This window comes from Anticarsia gemmatalis, chromosome 28, assembly GCF_050436995.1.
Source record: "Anticarsia gemmatalis isolate Benzon Research Colony breed Stoneville strain chromosome 28, ilAntGemm2 primary, whole genome shotgun sequence".
NCBI lineage: Eukaryota > Metazoa > Arthropoda > Insecta > Lepidoptera > Erebidae > Anticarsia > Anticarsia gemmatalis.
The window spans coordinates 724,457-740,359 of NC_134772.1; the positions used below are offsets into that span (position 1 = coordinate 724,457).

A 15,903-nucleotide genomic window follows, 5' to 3' on the forward strand; every position below is an offset into this window, starting at 1 on the left:
TTTACATTGTGCTACTGCCTATCTGACCTCCACAACACAGTTACCCGGGGTATAACACGATACCTTTCGGTAAGACTGGTTGTCAGACTTTCATGCTTCTAACTACTGTTAACGACTGTCTAAATTCTTTGAAAAATACAGCCGGGACCCAAAATTTACCGTACCTTACGAAACACGAAGTAACTCGGTATGTATAAAACGGTCACCCATCCACTGGCCAACCTCGGTTAGTGTAGCTTAACCTCAGAGATCGATACCCGCGGCTGTAGTTACTAAGCCCTGATGGTGCACATAATTTTTAAAACTACTTTTAATAAATGTTACTTACCTTAGCATCCTGCATACATTTCTGTGATAACGCCTTGTTCTTCTGTATTATTGTTGAATAGTTACTTTCGCTCTGTAAATAAAATGAAACAATAATTAGTAAGTACATTTTTATCTTTTTGGATGTATCACAGTTGCAAAAATTTATGTTCTGTGCTAGGGTGATTTATCTATACTAATATTATAAAGCTGAAGAGTTTGTTTGTTTGTTTGAACGCGTTAATCTCAGGAACTACTGGTCCAATTAGAAAAAATCTTTCAGTGCTTGATAGCCCATTTATCGAGGAAGGCTATATATCATCACGACGATACGATCTACGACCAATATGAGCAGATTACCGTTAAAAAATGTTACAAGAACAGGGAACATTTTGACCTATTCTCTCTTATGTGATGCTAGTACCTACTATTTAACAATTGTTTAGGACAAAAGCAACCAAGTCTTTTAAACTACAAAATTAACTTAACTAGTTTGTAACTAAAAGACTAAGACCATAAGTATGTTTTTTTATGACTATTATTTAGTATTGTAAAGAAAACGTGACATGTTTGAGATTAGCCACGTTTAATTTTAAACCGTCACGTGTTTAGTCATGTGTTTGTGTGGAATTTTGACTGAAATACGCGCGTATCGCTAGGCAATTTACATGTCTGAAAGATTAGTCAAATCTATACTAATATTATAAAGCTGAAGAGGTTGTTTGTTTGTTTGAACGCGCTAATCTCAGGAAATCCTGGTCCGATTTGAAAAATTCTTTCAGTGGTAGATAGCCCATTTATTGTGGGAGGCTATATATCATCACGCTACGACCAATAGGAGCAGAGTACCGGTAAAAAATGTTACAAAAACGGGGAAAATTTTGACCCATTCTCTCTTATGTTACACAAGCGAAGTTGCACGGGTCAGCTAGTGTACTTAGAAACCGGGGGTTAGGTTCTCTTTGTTACGCGGTCGGTAGTGCTTACTGCCAATGCCGAGATTCCGGATTCGAATCCCGAGTCAGGCAGTCGCGAAAAAATATTCCGGAGTTTGGTGTAAAAAATTCACTGATTATATAAAAAGGATTCTTTTTCAAGCAACTGTTTAGAATTAATGATCACTTGTTATAACGGTGAAGGAAAACATCGTGATGAACGACATGTCTGACAGTTAAGCCTAATAACTCTCAATTTCGAGTCTTTGAAACACTAATTTGGTAATACTTTCATTAAAAGCCATTTTTTCGTACTAAAGACAAACAATAATTACTTTTCAGTTAAAACACTAATTCGTTTTAACAAGGCCGAACATAAAATACAATAAGTATTGATGCTTGCACTAAAATTATCATAAATATAAGAAACTAATTAGCCACAGATAATAATTTGTAAAATCAATATGGCCGATGGACTAACGTCACAATTTTTCTTTATTTTATTACGACCCGGCTTCAGCCGGTTTTAAACGTTATTTTACACAGAACCTTAACGATTAATCCATACTAATATTATAAATTCGAAAGTAACTCTGTCTGTCTGTCTGTAACTCAATCACGCCTAAACTACTGAACCAAATTGCATGAAATTTGGTATGGAGATATTTTGATACCCGAGAAAGGACATAGGTTACTTTTTACCCCAGGAAAATGACGCATTTCCATGGGAAAATTCAGGTGGCAGACGAAGTTGCGGGTAAAAGCTAGTACAGCAGCCTTATAGTAGTAATTGCTCTATCTATTAGTGAAAACCGCATCAAAATCCGTTAATAGATTTTGAGTTAATTGCAAACAGACTAACGCGGCAAGGAGACTTTATTTTATAATTATTTCAGTCAATTTTAACAAAACTAAGAGAAGAAAAATGCCATTAAAATATTTGTTGTAACACTTGTAAACTCAATCAAAGATTTACTCTACTTTACTTTACACTTAAAACTTTCTCATTAGTCACAAAACTTTGGTCAAAACTGCGTGAAAATCAGTTCAGTAATTTTAGTTTTTTTGCAAATCTGAAGATTGACAGACCGACGCGTCTGCGTCTGTCAAACTGTTGAAATCGGTTTTAGCGTAAAGGGCAGGCAAAAATATCATTTCAAACTCAGTAATACGGTTTTTTCTTTCCAATTACCACAATTTTCATCAAAGTAAGTAAAAAACTGAAATTTTATCGCAAAATTAGGGTAAATTAACATTTATTATCTGTGCTGTTGCCTTAAACAACGAGTTACAGGCAAATTTGACGTTAATTGAGCACATTGACCTCAAATGTGAAGGAAAAAATATTTTCGACTGCCTCCGTGGCGCAGTGGTTAAGATCACCGCTACCATTGTGTCGGGAGGTCGTGGGTTCGATTTCCACACGGAACAATTATTAGTGCGATCCACAAATAATTGTTTCGGGTCTCGTTCTACTTTGTGTCCGTTGTTTGTATGTTTGTAAAAGTCCCCGCGACACAAGAGACATTCTTAGTTCGGGAATTGTAACTTTCTTTTATTTTGAAAATACAGCCCCATTATTTTTGGCGGTGACCAATAACCTTTCGTAAAATTAACTTAATTAAAATTTATTTTAAATAGTTGTATTGTTCATTTATTGTAATAGGGGGCTATTAACATATTATTAGAGGCAAGGGGCCGAATATGGAATATTAAACAAATAAAAAAACAATGAAAATGTTTTATTTTAATCGGCAAAATAAGTACTATCACTATAACTCCTGAACACTGAAATAATCATCAATACTAATATTATAAAGCTGAAGAGTTTGTTTCCTTGTCGTCAAAATCCTTTCTTAGCGGATGCCTACGTCATAACATCTACCTGCATGCCCAATTTCAGGCCGATCCAGTCCAGTCCAGTGGTTTGGGCTGTGCGTTGATAGATCACTATGTCAGTCAGTCATCTTTGAGTTATATACTAGGTCGGGGAAAAAGACTTTTCGCATTATAGTATGTATGAACTTGTAATAAAATCTTTTCTCTACACAAATAAGCTCGATATTTGGGTATCTCACGAGCTCCCTGAAAGAAACCTAATGAACCGTGTACTCATTTGTGATTCTTGAAGCCAAAAAAATTTTATTACAAGTTCATACATACTATAATGCGAAAATACTTTTTCCCCGACCTGATATATTTAGATAATAATATTGTTGTATTCCATAAAGGGTGCCTTTCCCTATGCACTTATCCACGTCACAAGCATTAATTAAAATAAAACAATAGTATTTAGACTGTCTCGCAACCTCACGAACTATAAAACATGAAAGTGGTATCTTCACATAAGGAGGGAACCCAGGTAGGAAACTTTGATTTATTTCTGTGTTAAAAAGACGCATCTAACATTTTTGTCGAAATTGATTTATATATCTATACTAATCTATACTAATATTATAAAGCTGAAGAGTTTGTTTGTTTGTTTGTTTGTTTGTTTGAACGCGCTAATCTCAGGAACTACTGGTCCGATTTGAAAAATTATTTCAATGTTAGATAGTCCATTTATCGAGAAAGGTTATAGGCTATATATCATCACGCTAGGACCAATAGGAGCAGAGTACGAGTAAAAAATGTTACAAAAACGGGGAAAATTTTCACCCATTCTCTCTTATGTGACGCAAGCGAAGTTGCGCGGGTCAGCTAGTCTTTAAGAAAACCATAAGTGAGCGAATAAAAGAAAATAGCAATCACATAGAACTGTTTAACTATTAGTCACAATATTTAGCAAAATAACAAGTTTTTTACACATACAGCTGAATCACTTCAAGAATCAGTCTATTGTACTAATTATACTAATATTATAAAGCTGAAGGGTTTGTTTGTTTGAACGCGCTAATTTCAGGAACTACTGGTCCGAATTAAATCATTCTTTCAGTGTTAGATAGTCCATTTATCGAGGAAAGCTTTAGGCTATATATCATCACGCTACGACCAGAAGGAGCAGAGTAGCAATAGCCTAACCCCTCCTTTATTACGGGAGGAGACCCTTGCCCAGCAAGGGGACATTAATGGGTTAAATTTATTTATTTATTTTAATACTTGTTAGATGCATCTTTTCAACTGTCAGGGGCTGAATAATGGTTTTAATTCTATCGCCACGTCATACTACAGATAAAAAATATCTTTTCAAACACTCATAATTTTATCAAAGTTTATATTGTCAAGTTATCTGATAAAATGATGACTAAACAAACAAACTAACAACTATACAATACCTATATTTATTTAAGTGCTCACGTAGGTACTTATGTACATTTTATCTGGTACATAAAAGCATAGTTTTGTTTATGAAAAATATATATTAGGTCGGGGAAAAAGCCTTTTCGCATTATAGTATGTATGAACTTGTATTAAAATCTTTTCTCTACACAAAAAAGCTCGACATTTGGGTACCTCACGAGCTCACTGAAAGAAACCTAATGAACCGTGTACTCATTTGTGATTCTTGAAGCCAAAGAGATTTTATTACAAGTTCATACATACTATAATGCGAAAAGACTTTTTCCCCGACCTAAATGTTTATTACTGAAAGTAAAAACATACCTACATAATAATATCTTGCAGCCAGTTTCTTTAAAACTATCCTACTAAATAATTCTCCCACTTTGGAATCGAATCCACGACCTACAATGGTATTGGCGTGGCGACCACTGCGCCATAGAGGCCGTATTAGGTATCTACTTTTCAAAAATATGTAGGTACCTATACCATAATATTTTCGTGTGCAAAATGCATACCTACATCGTATTTATATTAGATAATTATCGCTTATTATAACACTGACGGAAAACATAGTGATGTAACCTTGCCTGAGAGTTCTTTAGAACAGTTCTTGAAGGTATGCAAAGTACCCAACCGCAATTGGTCAGCGTGGTGGACTCAAGGCCTAACTCCTCATTCATTACGGGAGGAGACCTTTCCCCAGCAGTGGGATATTAATGGGTTTTTTTAATACGGATAATGGAATCAGCTTTGCCTTTCTTCCAAACTATGTTGAAGTCGGCTTTCAGTCTCACCGAATGCAGCTGAGTACCAGTGTTTTACATGGAGCGACTGCCTATCCGACCTCCACAACCCAGTTACCTGGGTTATAAAACGATACCCTTTGGTAAGACTGGTTGTCAGACTGTCAAGCTTCTGCCTACTTTTAACGTCTGTCAAAGATCTTTTTAAATGACAGGAACTTGATATTTATAAGATGGTCACACGTCCACAGATCAACCTCGGCAAGCGTGGCTTAACCTCAGAGATAATGGATATAGGTACTAGGTAATTAATAATTTATATCAATTCATACCTTACTTAGTCGGTATCGTTTCTCCAGATTGTCCAGCCGTTTCTCCATCCATTTCATTCTGCTTTTGAAGTCGCTTGCTATACATTTACACAGGTTCAATGATTCGCCAAATATCTTCATTTTACATTTGAAATTGTCGAAGTCTGTTCTGAATCTATAAATTGAAGAAAAGAAGCGATTACTATCACTAATCTATACTTCTATACTAATATTATAAAGCTGAAGAGTTTGTTTGTTTGTTTGAACGCGCTAATCTCAGGAACTACTGGGTCGATTTGAAAAATTCTTTCAGTGTTAGATAGTCCATTTATCGAGGAAGGCTATAGGCTATATAAATATCATCACGCTACAACCTATAGGAGCGGAGTAGCAATAAGAAATGTTACAAAAACAGGGAATATTTTGACCCATTCTCTCTTATGTGACGCAAGCGAAGTTGCGCGGGTCAGCTAGTAAAGGATATAAGAGTCGCTAAAATATTTTTCCGAGGCGCTAGTCATTATCGCTCACTGGTCGGTAAACGATCAGTGTGTTAAGTAACTTGTACATTACATAGATGTAGGTGCAGTGTTGGAGCTGAGCGTCTCCGTGCTTTGGATTTAAGACACTATAATGATAACGCCCTCTTGATAGACACTGGTTAGTTTGAAAGAACACTGGTAAACTGTACAGGAGTTTGTTATCTGGAAATCTGTAGATCGTGTCGTGTCGATTATTTCAGAATTTCCGGGTCAGGAAACAATTTTTTGTTTTTGTTTTCTCTCTTTTACTTATTCCCGGGAGTCGAACTTGACTCTGACGATAGTAGCTCATGCCGCAGAGGCAGTAACTTATGCAGAATATTACTAAAAAGGTATAATAAATAAAAATAATTACTTAGAAATAGAAGACGTGATAGAAAAATCGGAAACTGAAGTAGTTATATCAACAGTTGAATGAGATGGACTTATTATTGAGCTGCTAGTGTTAGCCAGTTTCTGCCTCGGCCTCCCATGTTCCTGAGGCAATATCGCAAAAGACCTTGTCCCAAATCCGAGCTCAATGGAGTCCGAAGAAGACTGCCTTTCGCGAATAACTCTCATTTCTATTTTAGAGTTCATATTTTTTACTTTTATTTTCTTCTTTTCGCTTCTACCGTTTGTGTCTGTTTGTATGCTTTCAGGCGATTGTGAAGATTTGTTTTCGTCCATTTTTTTAGGTTATGTTTGGTTTGACAAGAATTTTGATGTGATAGAAGTTTATGGTAGCGGGAAGACGTTTTTAAATTTTTGAGGCGTGTAAAAGTTGTTATTTGCCATTTTTGGTTAATGTATGTATGCTAGATTACAATGTTAGAATCACTACACTATACGATGAAGTACTTACTAGAAAATGAACTAAATATTTCAGGCTACGGTTGAACTGATATTTCTTTCAATAAAAATATACATGTAGAATAAATCCTCCCGGACGGTATTTCTAAATAATTCAGCTACCTACTGCCATCTATCGATAACGTTTATTTTAATTAGTTACGCTATTGCGCACAAGATGGCAATAAGAATACTAGTAATTCTATTGGATACTAGATGGCAGTTTTTTGTTATTTATGGCGTAGTCGCAAAAAAAATATGTCAAAATGTCTATAATATCTTCTTTTCAATGGTGTTGAATAACATACTATTGACGAGTACTAGTTACAGCTATGGAATCCTATTTTTTATTACAAAGAATCAATAAAAACCCCAGCATACAGTGAAAACATTTAATAATAATTATCACAAAGTATTAAAATTACATTAATAAATAATTCAAATATATTATTATCTTATTATTAAAACTACAGTAACAATTATTGCGCCAATCACATACAAGGATTTCATACATAAAGCATTTATTTCATACATTTTCATACAACTTAAACATTCCCAGTACATACTAAATATTAGGTCGGAGAAAAGTCTTTTCGCATTATAGTATGTATGAACTTGTAATAAAATCTTTTCTCTACACAAAAAAACTCGATATTTGGGTACCTCACGAGCTCACTGAAAGAAACCTAATGAACCGTGTACTCATTTGTGATTCTCGAAGCCAAAGAGATTTTATTACAAGTTCATACATACTATAATGCGAAAAGACTTTTTCTCCGACCTAATACGATCAAACCTTTCTCCCTATGACGGTAGGCAGAGACCAGAGAACCTCACTTGGTACGCTCCTTACAAACTTCCCTTGCTTCATTCACATACATACATGTTGTCGTACAGGACCGCCGGTTACGAGTACTACGTATTCCTATAGCTTTTCTACAGTGAACATCACACGATAACATACTTAAGCTAAAAGAGGAAGACTTCTAAATTGGGATTATAATATATGTAGGATATCGGACTAAAGAACATAAGTCAAAAAAATTGATATTTTTTTTATTAGGTCTCTCGACTTCAAAAAATTCAATACGCCATCCGACTAAAGCACTTAAGTCACTGACAATTATTCCCAGCATACTAAGTGTACCTTATCAGCCTCGCACAATTTGAAAATTCCAAGACGGAATAAAAAACGTTTTTTATTGTTCCGGTAAAGTTCGACTTTTTGATTTATGTTCTTTAGTCCGCCGACCCTAGATATAATATATAGAAATTAAGTACCTACTGTAGTTTTTAGTGCGAATTTTGACAAACATATTATGGTATTAAAAGTTTGTCAGAACTCACACTAGGGGGACACTGTTACAGATAATACTTAAATAAATAATTTAGGAATGTTTCAATACACAATGAAAGCCTTAAAGTGACTTTTACAATCATATAACTCGCACTTACATGATTTTTAGGGTTCCGTATCCAGATGGTAAGAACAGGACCCTATTACTAAAACTTCGCTGTCTGTCTGTCTGTCAGCAGGCTGTATCTCATGAACCGTGATAGTTAGACAGTTGACGTTTTCACAGATTATGTATTTCTTTTGCCGCTATAAGTATAACAACAAATACTAAACAGAATAAAATAAATATTTAAGGGGGTTATAGTTACAACAAACCTGATGTTTTTAATAAATAACTAGCTGACCCGGCAAACGTTGTTTTGCCATATAAATGAAAAAAAAGTTTCACTTAGGGGTATGAAAAATAGATGTTGGCCGATTCTCAGGCCTACTCAATATGCTCACAAAATTTCATGAGAATCGGTCAAACCGTTTCGGAGGAGTATGGTAACGAAAACTGTGACGCGAGAATTTTATATGATACGAAACCCGTCGTTCAACTCACACTTGACAGTTTTTTTTAATTAATATTCTCGCATTTTATAATTCTTGGGTGGTGGTGTCAAGCGTGTAGTGGTCGCTATGTCTAGCTGTTGTAACTGATGTCCCAGTCTCTCTTCCCGGGCGCGGCGCGCTTGCCCTAGTGCGCGTTTTTCAGCAAATTTCGCTATAAAGGTTTCCACTGGCATGTTACCTGAAAATATGAAAGAAAATGATTATTTAATGATTTGATAACTGTTAGTTAGTTTAGAACTATGCAGATATTTTCCTTTTTTTTTATAAAAACGACTCCTGCTTTAAGTATTGTTCTTGCAGGGACTTACAAACATTCAAACCACACACAAAAAGTTAGTACTTAGTGTCCATTGTTTCCAGACCTAAAACAACTATTTGTGGATCGCACAAATAATTCCGTGTGGGAATCGAACCCTCACACCCATGGTATACCTTAATCACTGCGCCACAGAGGCCGTAAACTTTACTTTAAGATTTACTGTCTTTTTCTTGTCGTATAGTTAGTGGTCAACCTAGTGTCAAAGTTGTTCAAGCCGCCCGAAGTCCTTTGACGTGGCTTAACGACTGTTATGGTAGTAGATAGCAACCGGGACCGACTTTTAACGTGCCTTCCGAAGCATAGAGACGCCCAGTTGAAATACCACTATGCGGTCACCCATCTATGCAGTGACCGCGCCAAGGGTTGCTTAACCCACAGATAGTTTACCGACCGGTGAGCGCTGTAATTATCAGGAAACTCACCAGTTAAAAACTGCTCTGCAATAACCTCCGACTCCTCATCAGCTTTCAACGCAGCTACCTTCAAATAATCCCTTATTTTATACGGATCGTACATCTGAGACAATTTCTGATGTTTACGGTTCATCTCTTCAAAGTTCATCTTCATTTGTACAATAGTTGATATCCGGTCAATCACTTCCGTCTTCAAATCGTCTAACATTTGCTGCTTTGCGATGTTTTCTTGTGCTATCTGCTCGATGCTGGTCATTAATTCTTCTGTTTCTAAGTCTAGCTCTATTATTTGGGGGTTTACTTCTATTATTTTGTCCTGGGGAGAGTAAAATAGTTATTAGTTTTGATTGTCAGATGCAGTTACTAATATTATTATTGTTAGTCTGGACTTTCGAGTTAGCTTGCATAAAAGTATTGACACATATTTTTGAGCTTCTGTCTAAATCTATATACCACTTGTTGAAATTAATTCAAATGTATTCTAAAATTCTAAAATTAATTTTAGAAATCTAAATAAATTCTTTGCCTAAAATTATCTTGACTGAATCCACATTATAAACTATTTGTGTACCATAAAAATTAGATTAGTACTTGCACACAATTGAGTGAGAGAGAAAAGTATGTCATTTTTTAACTATAACAACTATATAACCATACCTGTAAGTCAGTATTCTCCAAGATATCCTGCAACTCTTCAATACTCCAATCATTTAGCTCCGGAAACATCAAAGACTGTCCACTCACATGTGACTGAGGACTTGTATCACTAGATTTGACTGTTTCTTCAGAATTGGGCAACTTTGGCATGGATTTCTGAAACTCCCTTATAATAGCTTGCACTACACGACCAACATCTGAGTGCGGAGTGTAATTCAACAGCCCCGGAGCGCCAATAACTTGGTTCGAATTTTCACCGACCCATGGATGAGGAACCGGCGGGTTTACGAATATAGAAGGCTTTTCGTTAGGAAATTCAGGGCTTAGGACCACTGATAAGCTCATATTTTTACCGTCAGCCACAAATTCTACGCGATATTCCGAGTTTTCTGTCACTTCGACTACATGGTCGTTGAACACTTTGAGCGTGTCTATTTGACGTTTTCTTATGTCCTGTTCACTGTAATACGGTCTTGGCATCATCTTTAAACGATGTAGTTGCTGAAAAGCATAATTAAATCAACATTAATCTGATAAAAAGTAAAAATAAGACCAAAATTATTTTTGCCAAAAATGGAGGACAATTTTGTATCGATTTTGTTATTACAAAAACTATTTACAGCAAAAAAGCAATGTGATTATTCAATTTACCTGTCTCTTCGTTTACAAACAACTATTTCAGCACTAGATAAATACCTTTCAAGCAGATATTAATATACAAAATAATATCCCGAGCATCAATCAATACAAAAGCAAGCAATGACTTGAGATTTGACGTTTCTATAAAAATCTCGTAATCGATTTTTCATTGGTCGTTATACATTTGTATGTTCATTTTGACCAATAGAAATCGAGTATTGAGGATGCAATAAAAACAAACTCTTCTTTTTAACGAATCAAATGTCATTTAAATGTCAAATGCAATGCGTTTAGTTTTTGCTATGCTATTGTATAAATGTATTATGGCAAATTCAAAGTTACTGTTTGTAAAAATAAAATACATAATCAATCGCAATGTACGTTGAAAAGGGGCCATCTGGAATGATTCTGTAAAACTGAGGAATAAAAATAATAGACAGTATAAATTCCTCGAACAGCATAATTTAAACGCAATTTCTATTATCCACAAATTTAACTAAATGTCGCTGTACGACTTTGGGTAAAACTAATGATTTCATATTTTTTCAGGACATTGCTAATCAAAATAAATATCAAATATTTGAATATTAAACCTATATACAAACAATAGTTCATTTATTTACTTAAAACGTCGGTTAAATATCGTAATAACGTCATATTTGCTTGCTAAGTTACGTTACTATCTTATTTTATAGTCTACAAATATAATAAAAGTTATATAAACAATTAATATCCTATCCCACGCCTTGGTGTAAGTTACACCGTGTAATTTCTTAGCTTTATGTCCATAATGTTAAATTATATATATTTAACTTAACAAATATTCTAACATCTTTGTAGAGAGCCTTGTTTGCAAGGTTCGCGTTTGGCGAAGGTATGTTTACAAAATGTAGAATATCAGTGACTAGCAGGCTCATGATTATCAGCTGATGATGGCCTGTTTCATACAGTTATTTTATTTTAAAGGTTTTTCAAAATTATGAACTATAGTCTAGATTAATTGAGCATGCCTAGCTTCTGTACTAATTTGTTGAACTACATCTTGCTTACTAAAGCTTAAATTAAATCCCGCTCCGTTTAATAATTAAGCATGTTTAGTTTACTCTTATTTAAAAAAAATAGAATACAATCTTAAGCATACTGCGTCGGCCCACCACTTCGTAAAAAAGTATTAAACGTGTATTATACTATCTGTGTACCAAATGTCATCAAAATTCTTTCAGTTGTTTTGGCGTAATTGTGTTACAAATGTCCATACAAACATCCAAACTTTAACATTAATAATATTAGTTTAGATAAAACTAGCCTTAACAAAAAATCTAAGTAACATCGGAAATAACAACTTTTATATAATTGTATAACATTAGGAAGATATATTTATAAACTGTCATTTACGCGTCAACACTGTTAGAAAAAGCAAATATGTACCTTACTAAAATTATGCAATTTGACTGACGTAAAAAGAATTTATAGTCATAGAACAATAGCAATGTAATCTGCACTTCTTCTTATCGTATAGTTAGTGGTCAACCTATTGTCAACGTTGTTCATGCCGCCCGAAGGCCTTTGACATGGCTTAACGACTGTTACCTTAGTAGATAACAGCCGGGACCGACTTTTTACGTGCCCTCCGAAGCACGGAGACGCCCAGTTCAAATACCACTATGCGGTCACCCATCTATGGAATGACCGCGCCAACTGTTGCTTAACCCACAGAATGTTTACCGACCGGTGAGCACAACTGGCTATGGACACTAATTTACATACATACATAATAATATGTACACATACATACACAGTCAAAGATAAAGAGAAATGGCGACAATTTATTTATTATTTAAAAAGACATCTCCCGCACTAAGAATTGCTCTTGTATCGCGGGGACTTTTACAAACATACAAACAACGAACACAAAGTACAAACAGACCCGAAACAACTATTTGTGGATCGCACAAACATTTGTTCTGCGAATCGAACCTGCGACCTACCGTCGCAGTGGCAACCTTAACCACACTGCGCTACGGAGGCAGTGAAAAATTGTCCGTGTAAAAAGTCTAAAATACGCCGTGTGAATACACTCTAACCATAAAATAGAATAAAATAATACCTATGATTATTATTTGTTGTATTCACAAATTGTTTTCTAAATTACACATTAAAGTGTAAAATTTTCCGCCATTAAAATTTTGTCTTTTGTAAAATCATTGTCACGTTTTGTCCGAACCTGTGGTTAAGACAAAGATTTGCACAAAACACTGAGATCTGTAGCTATTATAGTGTTAGTTTATCTGTTTGGAAAAATCTCGCAAATTACTGAACCGACTTTTGTAAAGTTTTGAACGTCATTCAAGTAGGAGTAAGATTACTATCATACCAATTAAAATGTATGTATTTTTGTATTTATTAAGAATAGGAACTTTTTGTTTTTAAAGTAATAAATTATGGGTTTTTATTGATTGAGTAGGTTTGAATAACTATAGTTATTCTTTTTTTTTTTTACAATAATGTTTTTGTATTATTCCTTTTATAGAGTACATGAACAGAATTTATTTAACTAAAATGTATATTTATTTAATAGACTACGTTTCATCCCGATTTTACCATCCTCATGCTACCCATCAAAATTGCCTTACCCCGGTTTCTGAGGTACGTTTAACGGTAGTTTATCTATTCAATTACGTTTTTTTATATGAGTTTAAACGCTATTGAATAGATAAACTACCGCTAAATGTACCTCAGAAACCGGGCATTAGTCGTTTAGCTGTGAAAGCGTTCCAAATAAAGATTTTTCATTTATTAAAATAAATAATATAATACTACTTAAAACAGTTTTGCAAATGTAGGCGGAAGACAGAAACCACTATATCTACAGGAATCTTTGCACGTCAATAATATGATTACAAATACTAATGCTTATTTAATGTGTTTATCTACAACTAACTATCATCTTAAACAATTGAAAACAATAAACGCTGGGCATTTGCGTAATTCTACAAATTGTTATTCATGTTTTTATAGACACTGATAACAAAAAGTTGGCTATCGTTAATGGTATATTTTTAACTCCTAAACGTATAATAGTAGATGCATTTTTGAACAGTAAAAATAAAGGTAAGAGAGACCATTGCTGGGCAAGGGTCTCCTCCCGAACGAGGGAAAGGTTAGGCCTTGAATCCACTACGCTGGCCAAATGCGAGCTGGGGGCTATGCATCCTTTGAAATCACGTGAGAAACAACTTTGAGGCATGCAAAGTTGAATCACGATGTTTTTATTCACCGTTAAATTATTCTAAAACACACATAACTTGGAAAAGTCATTGGTGTGTTGCCTCGGGATCGAACCGTCGACCATTTGAATGGGAGCTGTGCATATTTAGACCATATTGCTATCACAGCTTTCGCATCTAAAGTTATGAAGCAAAAATTGTACAAACGAATTGAAAACTTCCTTCTTTTCTTATTCGGAGAGAAATAAACGCACTATAATAAGTGACAGCATGTGTCGGTCTGTTTGCTCACATAATTCAACTATGTATCTATGTATAATTATGTATTTTGCAAAACCTTATTATGTAACAGTACTGTAACTTATAATCTATAAGATCAACCTAGTTTTCTGTTCGTCCCGGTAGTTGACTTTTAATTCGTAAAGTCAAGCCTTCGAACGGCTTAAATGAAACTGCACGTTTGGCGCAGTGGTTAACGTGGTCACCTCGTCGCAATAACCGTAGCGCCGCGTGTGGTTACAATCACACCCGGGAATAATATTTGTGTGATGAGCACGAGTATTTGTTCAGAGCCTGGTTGTTTATTTATCTTTATAAGTATGTATTTAGAAGTATAGTTATCAGTTATTTGGTTACCATAGTACAAGCTCTGCTTAGTTTGGAATCAGATGACCGTGTGTGAGATGTCCAAAAATATAAATTTATTTATTTGTTTTGTCAAACCTCAACACTCATGAGAATTTACGAAAATACTTTTTGGCCCGATCCAGGATTCGAACTCAAGACATCACATACACTACTACGCTACAAGTAAACCCACTGGGCATAAATCATTATTATCATCGTCAGCCAAGCGTGAGTGAAACACTGTATTACGTCATACCATGGGAGGGGTAGTGACGTCAGTGATCGAATGATATGGTGAAGCAATGGTGACGCGGTTTGAAACTGGATTGGTGACAATAGACGTTTTATTGGACTTAAGAGACAACGTATTGCTTTTAAGGGCTGTATTGGTTGCTATTTGTAAGATAGTGGTTCGATTCCTTGATGTAGAAAAGGGTAAATGAGACTTTCAAATTTTAGAATATTTAGATTTTTTGGTATATCGTAAAAGGCAGGGCCCCGTTTGCATTAGAATAGAATTATTAATGGCGAAACGGGTTGTAATTTTTTTTAACTTTTCTTTTTTAGTTTGTAATTGCATCTCATTATTTTCTTAATAAATGGGAACATTTAATAACGCAAAAAATTATATTATATCCCAGGGAAGGATAACCAACAAGAAAGAAACTATATTCGTAAGTTTCTTCCCGAAACGGACAAAAAATACAATACTTATTTTGAATTGAAATCTATCTAATAAACTATGTATTTTTACATAAACAGTTGAATGGTGACAGCATGACAGCCATTTTAACCACTGCGCCATTGACGCTACCATAATTAGCTCAAACCGAATATCTAACAAAAACAAAATCAAATCATTTATTCATTTAGGTCAAGTGCTGACACTTATGATAGTCAGTGATACAGAGAGTGAATTTACCGCCAGTTCGGAAGGTAGGGCCAATGAGAAGAGCTGCCAACAAACTCCTGGCCACTCTTTTTAATCGCTACATGATTTTAACAATATAATTATGTCTGGTATAAATCATTGACGATGTAAGGAGCTGCTACCAACACTATCGAACACACTTTGATCATAACATACTCATAAATATGTATACTTTAGTATCGGAAGTGCTAAATACAGCCTTTACTATTTTAAAGTATCACCTCGGTT

At 34.8% G+C, this 15,903-nt stretch overlaps 1 protein-coding gene across 2 annotated transcripts; it reads right to left on the bottom strand.

Annotated features, from left to right (window-relative positions):
- Positions 1-7,328: 7,328 nt before the first annotated feature.
- Positions 7,329-11,027, bottom strand: Vsp37A (Vacuolar protein sorting 37A). 2 transcript variants are annotated; one of them, XM_076132763.1, is made up of 4 exons: positions 10,903-11,027; positions 10,252-10,752; positions 9,604-9,910; positions 7,329-9,040 (listed from the first exon to the last, which is right to left on the bottom strand). In XM_076132763.1, exons 2-4 carry the CDS (start codon positions 10,732-10,734, stop codon positions 8,871-8,873), a joined length of 960 nt encoding a protein of 319 aa, XP_075988878.1. In that variant the 5' UTR covers positions 10,735-10,752; positions 10,903-11,027; the 3' UTR covers positions 7,329-8,870. The 2 variants fall into 2 exon arrangements, with proteins under 2 accessions (XP_075988878.1, XP_075988879.1); XM_076132764.1 differs by having other exon boundaries at positions 10,948-11,021.
- Between the last annotated feature and the right edge of the window lie 4,876 nt (positions 11,028-15,903).